We start from the raw sequence: 10,582 nt of genomic DNA, 5'->3' as shown, positions 1-10,582 counted from the left end.
ATATCTCGATGTATTTTTTTAACTTAAGTAAACTAATATTAGTTATGGTCAAAATTAGTTGACTTCAAATTTCAAATTGGATGTTAATAGACGTGACAGATATGATTGATCTTAATATTTGGAGGTTGAAATATTTTAATGATAAATATATTAAGTCAAAAATTTTGAGTATACATATTATGTATATTTATTATATAAAAAAGAAAAAAAGAGGATAATTATATATTTTGCAAGGGTGTTAGAGCAAAATAACAAGAACTCGACGCCAATGGGGGGGGGGGGGGTTCACGTTTAGCGTAAGGGTTAGAGAGAGAGAGAGAGAGGTTTTCTACCACAATTTCATCGCCAGCGCTGGCACTCGAGATCTCCACCTTTCTTGTCATGGCCTCAGTTTTCCTTCCCTCTCGGCCTGCCATAGTCATTCCTCGTGTTCCTTCCCAAAAGAGACGACTTCTTCTGTCCTCCTTCAGGCTTCTAGCCTCTTCCGCTTCTTCCTCCTCTTCGCCTTCTCCATCTTCGAAGCCTGAGGTCGTCGTCACCAGAGAGCGAGGCAAGAATGCGAAGCTCATCAGTTCTCTGGTACCTCTTTTGCCTGGCTATGCGAGACCATCTTTGGTTTTGTGTTTCTAATTTCGGTAACTCTTCATAGTTGTTTCTTTATGGATAAATTTGGAATCTTTTCTTGGTAAGACTCGGTGTTGCAGCATAGGAAAAGAACTGTGGGTGTTATCTTGTTGTTTGTGCATAATTAGATGGTAGAAAATTTTCATGGAGCTTATTTTTGAACTTCGCCTAAGTTGTTAAAAAATAGCACATTTCTTACATCTGGTCCTACCAGATTGAAGCATAATCTTGACTTCCTAAGTCTTGTGATGATAATTTTATTTTTCAATCTTTGGTTTTCTCTTTGTAGTCAAAAAAGAATTTTTCAACAGCACTGAGCAAATAGAAAAACTCTTCGGATTGAGCTGATCATGGGACTCCAACAAATCAATTTTGATGTTATTTGCATGAAGAAATTCTCCCAGGTTGACTCCATAGCTTGTCTGCTTGCATTTTGGATCCATCATTTGCATAACCATATCTTAAAATTCTAGAGCTGTAAGTTTCTTGACGGTCAAGGCACATGACATCTCTTCAAGTTGTCTTTATACATTTTGCAAATTCTTCATCCTTTTCATTTCTATTGTGGCCTGTCATTCCTCTACCGTGTCATTCCAACTTCTTCTAGTTTCCATATCAAGAAGAAATTAATTCAAGAGCGTAGCAAGTCTTTGATACCAAATGATGGACAAAATGAGGAGATGTTGAATAAGAGATGCTTTGAAGTTTCAGAGATAACCAAGAGCAAAATCTCGATAACAAACTATACATTCATGTGAGCCGATACAAGATTGTGTCAGAAGCTTTTTCCGCTTTTTTTTCTATATATTTAGATATTAGAGATCTCACTCACCAAAAACCTAATCAATTGACCCAATTTACTAAGATACAGGTTACTAAGGTCAAACCACAAGTCACAGAACAAACCTTTTTCCTTTTCAGTGCTACTGATAGTTGGAAAATGAAAATCCACACAAACCTAGTTTTTAGTGCAAACAAAGTGGTGCAGTTTGAAACATTCTGGAGGTTTTACTAGGTTGTCACCTGTGCACTCACTCTCATTGCTATAATAGCTAAACAACTTAATTTTGATATATTGACACATTAAAATTTTTTTACGTAACTGCCTATATGGTGCATGATGAATTTCAATCTTCTTGTTGTGTTGTAGGAAAAACACAACATCTTTTGTTTGGAGGTTCCTCTTGTTAAGCATACTGAGGGACCTGATGCAGATAAACTTTCAGCCATCTTAAGTGGTAAGTTTGTAAACTTGCAAATTTATGTCAATATTTTTATTTATCTCAGCTGAATCTTTAACCTGGTTTAATTGCATTGACCTTATACTTTAGCTATTTCTTAATCTATTTATCATTAGTTTCTCTTATATACTGATAAAATTGGTTTCACAAACACGTGTACATGTTCAACCCAAAGCCATGAAGCTGCAGCCTTCCTTTTAAACTAAAGGCATTCTAAAAGGATTTATTCAGTTGGAATGAATGGCTCCCTGATCTGACTCCATTTAGGACTCCAATCAATCACCTTCTACTAAACCTAATTAGCCCCTGAAGTTTCAGTTAAGATGCAAGATATATTTCAAATAGAAAATTCAAAGCAATCTCAATCAGGCCAAACAATCTTGAACCTAGGATTCCACTTAACTAAGATTAGTCTAATTCTAATTCAAATTGAATCAATGCTGCATCACTTATGGTGCAGTAATAATGATTTAATTGGGGCAAACAAGAAAGGCATTTGAGGAAAAAGTTGGAGAACCAAAGTTGGTGGTACAGACTACAGATGTAAAAATGAAGGTTGTGTAGCTTTTAGTAATGTGAACTAGCTTTCAGAAAAATATAGGCACTTGATTTATGTTTGAGCTAATGAACATTATTGTATGTTCACATCAGACTGTCCAGAAAGGATAAGAACTCAGGTGACTAGGCTGATAGCTGTTAGAAGGGTTTAAAGGACTTGCTGAACAGTGAAAGTAGGCCTTAGTTGTTATAATACAAGTAAAAGTGACTGCAAAGCTGAAAGCAAATATTGGCTCAAGATATATTTTTTAGAACTTCATTTAGTGTATCTTATCAGGGAGAACATGATGGTTTTTGCAGAGGGATTACATTCTGAATATACACATCTGAGAATGAGTTTATCTTATGACTACCACTCCCATTTGATAGCTTCTATTGAGTTGTTTGGTTTTATATATGCAAATGTCACCATTATACTCATCGTCTGATGTCCTCTTACGAGATAGAAATGTTTTAACAAATCATTTCAACATATACCTGCTGATCGAAACCTTTCTTAAGTTGCACCATTCTCGCAAGATGAATGATTATTCTTTGTTCTATTGTTCAGACTCTGAGTTTGATTGGATTGTCATAACTTCTCCTGAAGCTGCAGCAGTGTTCCTTGAAGCTTGGAAGTAAGGGTTGAATAGTAGCAATTCATGGCCTATTTGTCATGATGATTAATTGGTGATGCTGGTCAAGTATTTGTGTATCTTATGACTACTTTCATTGCAAGTATGTGCATTCCATGAACATGAATATTCTGAAGTTGCACGGTTTTCTCATTGAAATTTTCTTCTAGTGAATTTTGAAACATAGATTAAACAATACTGTAGATCTTTTTGTGGAGTTAAGAGAAGATACAATGCATTGATGCTGAAAAGTCGGGGTCATCTTTCCTGTACTTACTAAATTCTTCCAAGTTAGATTCTGACACATCGACTTAATTTTTATTTCATGTATGTGATATTAATGTATATTGCTGTATATGTCTATAAATTATTGCATGTGTTGGATATCAAACATCTTCTGTGTGGTTTTTCTTTCTCACTTTAACTCTTTCTTTTTTTGCCAAACAACCCTTAATATTGTACTAATTTATTTTGCTGTGTGAACATATCACTCAATTTCATCAAGCCTGATTTTGAGAGGTCAGCCTCTATAAAGGAATTTTTTCCATAAAATGATAAATAAATGAGGTAGCTTTAAAGGGATTTTGAATGAGTGAAGCTAAGATTTGGTGTGTTTTGACATGATAAATTTAGGAGAAAATTTTTGTTGTGATGGTTATTTATTTTTCTGGATGGTTCTTTACAAACTTCTTATCTATTATGTCCAAAATCCTTGGTATGGAGATACATTTTAATATGACTCCCCAAGGATTGTGAGGGCCTTTATTGACCACACCATACCTTACTAGTCTGAAGTCAAACTTGTCCATAGTGTGCTACCAAGCCAACATGTTCCCTCGCAATAAATCTTTTAAGATTTTTTCTGTGTTTACCGAATTATATAGTGTAACACTCCGATTAGTCCCACATCGGAAGTGGACAAGATTAAGGTTAGCTTATAAGGGTTTGATGGACGTATTGTTGTTAACTTTAACTTAAGCATTTAGGTCAGTGGTTTGGGTTCAATAAAGTTGATAGACCAATTAGCTCATCAAGCCCAGGTCGAGACATATAGTGTCTTGCAATGTAATGACTATTCAAATTCATATTTAAGAGTTACTAAATTCATATGCTTAACAATTGATCGGTATTGGTCTACATATCTTTATTTGAAACCGGCTAGTACCTGATTGGTATCACTGAAAAATAATTAAAAAACTGATTATGGTGACAGACAGAACTTAGCTTACTGTTATTAGTTCCTGATTGGAGCAGTAAACCGAGTTGTATCTGAAACCATGCTTGAAGCAATCAGAAGTAGTTGTCACGTTTGGAGAAATATAAGCATTATGCTGAGCTACTACAGGAATATAGTCCTTAGATTCTGTTACATTTGTTGTATTACTGTCATGTATATTCGATCTTGGTGCTGAGTTTGAAGGGGTTGGAGTAACAGGGTAGCATACCTTTGACAGTTCTTCTAGCAGTTCTGAACCTCTATTGCCTCCTTTTCTTCCTTTTCTTCTCTCTCATGCTTCTTGTTTGAAATTTCATCCCATGCTTTTTTAAACAATTGTATATCTGTCATATTGTCTCATTTTCTGTGCTTGAGAATTCTTAAACAATTGTATGCTTTTTTAAACAATTGTATGCTTTTTTAAACAATTGTATATTTATCTACATTTCTGGTTATCTTATATTTATGCTGGTTATGATGATAAATAAGATATCATCTATTGATAATTTAGTTATAACTAAGGTTTGTTTTTTATGTTTGTTTAACATTTAGTTATAAACTGTAAGTTGGCTTCAATGTGGTTGGACTGCTCACTACCAAAATTATTGAGCAAAATCAGGGTTGCTGGAACTCCCAAAGTGCGAATTGGAGTTGTTGGAGCTGGCACAGCAAGCATTTTCCAAGATACATTGGAATCAACTGAGCAATCTCTTGAGATTGCTTTCTCTCCTTCAAAGGGTACTCAATGTTGCCTCTTAATGGTCAAATACTACCTAGACTTATATAATAGTTTCTTTGTATTATCAAGTCACACTGCTATATATTGGTGCATATTGGAATAAATTCACATCTGAGTTAATAAGTAATTACTCCATGAGATGAGGAAAAACATTAAATAACATTGAGAATAAGTTTTTGAAGTTTATAAAAGAATAAATTGTATTTTTCTATCATTGGTGACACAATTCTTTGTCAGAGTTGCAAAGTGCACATAACCCCATGAGTGGGATCTTGGTGGGTTTATTATATGCAATTGTAAAGTAAATTGAAAAGAGATACTTCCTATCATTTAAATTATAATGCCCCATATGCAATTGAGAAAGCTGATCAATGAGTCCAAGGACCTCTTGTTATGAGGATAGTTTATGGATAAATCGATAGAAGTTTCATGGAGACAAGCCATATGAATATCAAGTTGCAGTAGGACTTTTGCAAGTAAGACAACTTAGTCCAATCATGCCACATGTGGTGTCAAAATAATTTTCATTCATTTTTATGAATAATCTAAAATATGTTAGTTTTAGGGCTGTCATCCCTCCCAAATGAATGGGACCTAAAAGTTTACTTTTTTTAATTTTTATGGAACATATGATATAGCAAAAAATCTAAGTATTTGATTTGTTGCTAGAACATTGCTACTTCGAAACCTGTGCCATTGGCTTGCTATGTGCCAGAAGGGGTGATTGCACTAAACACTATAACATGGTCACCCTATGGCCACATGGCATAAGACATGATTAGCATGGGCTTGTACCATGATACTTTAATCCTAATCGAATGTGGATATGCTATGTGAGTGCTAGTCATTATGCATGACAGTATGACCAATCATGGTTATTAAAGTACAATGTAGGTGATATAAGTGACTCATATCCACACAAAGGGCATGGCAGAGATCAAACACTTAAATATAACTAACTAAAATGTGCATGAGTTTTGTGGAAGAGATTTTGGTCAACAGGGGGAAATTGATGTGTGGCTTCAATAGCTGATCTTTGGTGTTCCAGAAGTTACCATTATGTTCAAGTGTTGAATACTCTGGTTCTTCTCAGAGATGTAAAGGGACTAGTAGAATGAAAATCCAGAGGTTCTAAAAATACTATGTAACAGAGGATTAGTACTAAGTATAGTTTTGGCATATGAATTTCTCCTATTCTGTAGCATCATTTTACTTAATTGTCATGATTAATTCAGTCGAAACACAGCCTTTAACAATGACTGCTTTTCTTTTCTGCAGCAACTGGAAAAGTATTAGCTTCTGAGCTCCCAAAGTATGGTCAGAACAAAGTCTTGTATCCTGCATCAGTAAAGGCTGGCAGTGAAATTGGTTGGTCGAACTTTCTAGCTGTTATATTTTTATTGTGGAAAACTAAACAACATTATACTGGGAAAGATCATATCGCCTCACACAGGCCATGGGCATAGCAGGTGGGGTCAAATGGTGGGATGCTTGCTCATTCAACTGGTCTCAGTAGCCCCTGTGCTCTCAGCTACACAACACAAATTTTCTATTAAGGCAGCACAACACTCTTTTTCTTTGGACTGTTTGCATGTGGAAGAATTTTTAAAAAAAATTTGTATCAAAATTTTAGTTTTTGAAGGTATTATTCATTGTGCAGAATAATTGGTCAGAAAAGTTAACATTTCTTTCAAGTTGGAAATAATGAGTACTTAGTTGCTGATGAGATGATATATTATAATATACATCTGGAGTGTGTGTGTGTATGTATATATATGTATATGCATATGTATGTATATGTATGTTTATGTATATTGCTTCTCCAATGTAAATTGTTAACAGAATTAACTCCTTACAGGATCTAGTTAATTTGGTATCAACTTGTTGTTGAGGCTAGTCGAGGCTATAGACAGTTTTGTTACTGCTTGCTTTAATGTATTTTCATCATCTCTTCAGAGGAAGGCTTGTCTGCACGGGGATTTGACATCATAAGGATGAATACTTATAACACTGTAAGATTCAAATTTTGGACTAAAATTTTGTTCCTATGGATTTGCCCCATTTTCACTGTAATATTATCTGGACAAGAGTTACATTTTATGCGTAAGTGATACCTGGAGTCTTAAAACCTGGTGCATCAGATTTCCTTCCTATGTACTTATTATTAGAAAGTTGTGGTGTAACAATAATTTACCAATCTTCTGTAAGTTATTTATTCATATGTTTACGTTCTTTGCTGACAGTTTGATCTATCATATTGCAAGAACTTCCACTATCGAAGATGAGAAAATTATGTCAATTATAGTACCATTCATGATTTATGGATCCATTTGGTGTTTAATAATGAAGTTCATGGATCCATTTGGTGATTAATAATGAACTTCATGTTCCATTTACTAGATCACAATCATTCTTCTTACATGCATGAAAAATTTCAGTTTTACTTAAAAACTTTTATACTTCTCTTTGTCCAACTTGTTTTATATTCTAACACAATCATATCTATTTATTGATAGATTCAAGTTAGGGGAACTGTACTAGCTACTATCTAATATAGTGCAAAAATAATTAGCCCAGATACTTAGATTAGATGGGGGTTGTCTCGAATTAGATTAGTCTTATAAGAGTTAGAGAAAGACTGAAGGTGAAAAGACACATGATGCTTCTGGACTATATATAGATCTTACTATTAAAAGAATAGGCGGAGAAAGATCAATGCAAAGGTCTCCAGATAATTAAGCTGAACGATTGTTGCTGCTCTTGTACTCTGCTTCCTCTAATTGAAACATACAAAATGGTCACTATGAGGATAGTATTCCAACAAAGGGGTCCATTTAATACTACTTGAATAGTTTTTTGTCTAAAAATAAGGAAAAGAAAGGTACTATGCTATTTACATCACCCAAATGTGTCGAAGGTGCACCTTTTGGTTTCATGCTGTACCTTGGTGTATAAAAATGAGGTTAAAAGGCAACTGTACCAGTTGTTATAGATCAGTTTTTATAACCTGACAGAACCTGCCAGATAAGACTCTAATTATAGTAGCTAGCCAAATTTTGGGGCATGAGGTGAGATAGCATGTGCGACAAATGGTCATATTCTTGTAATCTAATAATTAATATACTTTGGCTGGAGCAAGAAAGCAGCCTCCAAGCTAGCATAACTAGGTAATGAGCTTTCCTTGGATACTTTGCCTTGTCATCTTTGTGCATTTATCTAAGTTGAACTGTGGTTCTCAATGCTTTCTTCAGAAGAGGTGCATTTTGCTGTCATGTGACTAATGTTCTAATATGTCAATTTTCAGTGGTTTATCATGGTTCTTTACTGGTTATTCTGAGTTCATGGATTGTAAAACTAGTTAGGTGAATCCATAAATCAAAGTAATTCTGCTTATAGATTCAGACTATCATGCTACTATAATCTGGTTGGATCTACTATTTTGTTTTATACGTTTTTATTGCATAAGTTCCCATTCAAAAGGATTGATAGTAGACATTTTTGTTTCCCATGAATACTCATTAGATAGCTGCTAAAGATGTGGATGAAACTATTTTGGAATTTGCTCTTTCTACTCCAGTTGTTGCAGTGGCTTCCCCTTCTGCAGCCCGGTAAAATTCAGATGTTTGTTCATGACATTTGATTTTTGAGTTACGATGTCTTCCATATTTTCCCTTCCTGTTTGTTTTTCGAGGCAAATCAGCAACAGTTTTCTTTCTTTTTTATTGAACTCCATCATGGTGTTGGTTTTATTACAGCCATGTGCTTTGGTTTGTTGTACATGACAGTTAAATGAACTGGCTCTTCTAGTTCTTGAGGATTCCTGGTTTATCTGAAGATACCACAGATATTCTGAATATTATTGTTTTATAATTTATTTCTTTCTGGAGTGACTGTTGTTTCATTCTTAAGAGTTGTGCTGAACCTGTGTAAACAGTGCTTGGGTTAAGCTTATCCGGGAACCAGAGAATTGGGACAACTCAGTTGCTTGCATCGGCGAAACAACTGGTTTAGCTGCCAAAAGATTGGGCTTGAAGAATGTATACTACCCGAAAAACCCTGGTCTTGAAGGGTACGTTTTGCCCTCTCCTCAATTGTATCTGTTTCTAACACCCAGTATTGAAAATAAATGAGAATACATCCATGTTGCAGCAAAGGCTGCTAGCAGCCAGAATGATTGAGTTTCAGCTTTTCCATGCTTATCATAATATGTCCTGACCTATAAATATAAAGGTTATTCTGATTTGAAAGAGATAAATAGTGCCTTATTTTGCAAAATGAGAAAACAAAGGCTATAGAGGTAGTGCACTTATTCCCTTTTCTCAAGGTTGAAATAGTCCTACTTACCTTTGTTTTTTATGGTAAGGACCATGTAGGAAGATGTCATCCCATGATGCTATAGGTGTGATGCAGCATTGCATAATCTCATTGACCTTTTTCTGTATTGAACATAAGGTGACAACTGTTTCTAGAAATTTGAGGCTTATGGAAATTAGGAAGTTGAGATCTCTCTGAACTTTGTATTTGTGTATGTAGATCATGCACATGCCTTGCATGAATGATATTGCAAATACTTTTGAGTAGAGGAATGGAAGTTCCAATACAATTTTTGGTGCTGAGTGAGAAGTGGAAGTGGGAGGTGTGTGACATTCTTGTCTCGATGATTAGCCTTTTGTGATCGAGTCGTCTTGGACAAGTCCCGGATCTGAGGGAAACAAATTCGTCTTTACTGTCTGGGTTATCGTCTGAATTAGATGTGGTTGATTTTGTTCTTTCTACAATCCGTAACTGAACTGGCTGATATCGTCACATGGCACTCTGGAGTAACTCATGGTCTTATTCTTCGTCAGCTTTGTTCCATTTTTCTTCAACACTACTCTTAATTAGCATCGAGAACTAGTTAACTCCTTAACTGGTAATTTCTTTTAAACTGCAAGTTAACTTTGGTCTTAACAGGTGGGTTGACAGCATTCTAGAAGCTTTAAGAGTTCACCATCAACGCCAAAAGGTTCTTTTGTTGTACCATATTTTTTTCTCCTTCATTTTCTTTCTGTAAACTTTTCAGCTATGAAGTACATTGTGTTTTTTGCCTCCTTAGGCGCTAATTTGCTGAGAAGGAAGCAAGAGGTACATGGAAAAATCTGATACCAGAAATTGTAAGAGGCAGCACAGTTTCTTTTTGTTCAAGCAAGTTTTGCTGTAGCCATTTGCGGCTTGGCATCCTGTGAAATCTGCAAATTAAGCTATTCTCTGCTAAATTTGAGTTGTGTTTGCAAACTGAATGAAACACATTCTTCGGGATGAACAAGAACTGTAAAAAAGAATGGTCAGCTAGACACCCATCTTCTGTGCATTTTTTTGTGTATATATATGTACTACACTGACCTGAAACAAGGAACAGGAATGCACTGAAGAACTTTACATAATTATTGTCTTTAGCCTGTAAATACATTGTGGAGCTCAGCAAGTTCATCATTCTCTCCAGAGTGTACATTACAAAGCAAATGGTAGAATGCCACAAGTGAGAGAAAAGAGGTAACATTCATCATTATCACAGGGTTTAATAGAAGGCTTATCTTCATTTCCTGCTTAA

The 10,582-nt window shown here is 35.1% G+C and overlaps 1 protein-coding gene across 2 annotated transcripts; it reads left to right on the top strand.

Annotated features, from left to right (window-relative positions):
- Positions 1–282: 282 nt before the first annotated feature.
- LOC135582300 (uroporphyrinogen-III synthase, chloroplastic-like) lies at positions 283–10,415 on the top strand. 2 transcript variants are annotated; one of them, XM_065140462.1, is made up of 11 exons: positions 441–579; positions 914–1,028; positions 1,775–1,862; positions 2,974–3,040; positions 4,873–4,991; positions 6,271–6,360; positions 6,949–7,004; positions 8,515–8,600; positions 8,927–9,061; positions 9,946–9,997; positions 10,088–10,415. In XM_065140462.1, exons 2-11 carry the CDS (start codon positions 975–977, stop codon positions 10,100–10,102), a joined length of 762 nt encoding a protein of 253 aa, XP_064996534.1. In that variant the 5' UTR covers positions 441–579; positions 914–974; the 3' UTR covers positions 10,103–10,415. The 2 variants fall into 2 exon arrangements, with proteins under 2 accessions (XP_064996533.1, XP_064996534.1); XM_065140461.1 differs by lacking the exon at positions 914–1,028 and having other exon boundaries at positions 283–579.
- The last annotated feature ends 167 nt before the right edge of the window (positions 10,416–10,582 follow it).

Source organism: Musa acuminata, chromosome BXJ3-2, assembly GCF_036884655.1.
Source record: "Musa acuminata AAA Group cultivar baxijiao chromosome BXJ3-2, Cavendish_Baxijiao_AAA, whole genome shotgun sequence".
Classification (NCBI taxonomy): Eukaryota; Viridiplantae; Streptophyta; class Magnoliopsida; order Zingiberales; family Musaceae; genus Musa; species Musa acuminata.
Note: the sequence above shows the minus strand (reverse complement) of the source record. Positions and strands in the feature narration are given on the sequence as shown.

Excerpts from the sequence above, each read along its gene's own strand:
- LOC135582300 (XM_065140461.1), top strand. The coding sequence starts at position 382 with ATGGCCTCAGTTTTCCTTCCCTCTCGGCCTGCCATAGTCATTCCTCGT. Across the intron at positions 580-1,774 it reads CGAAGCTCATCAGTTCTCTG|GAAAAACACAACATCTTTTG; the intron begins GTACCTCTTTTG and ends GTTGTGTTGTAG. Across the intron at positions 8,601-8,926 it reads GCTTCCCCTTCTGCAGCCCG|TGCTTGGGTTAAGCTTATCC; the intron begins GTAAAATTCAGA and ends CTGTGTAAACAG.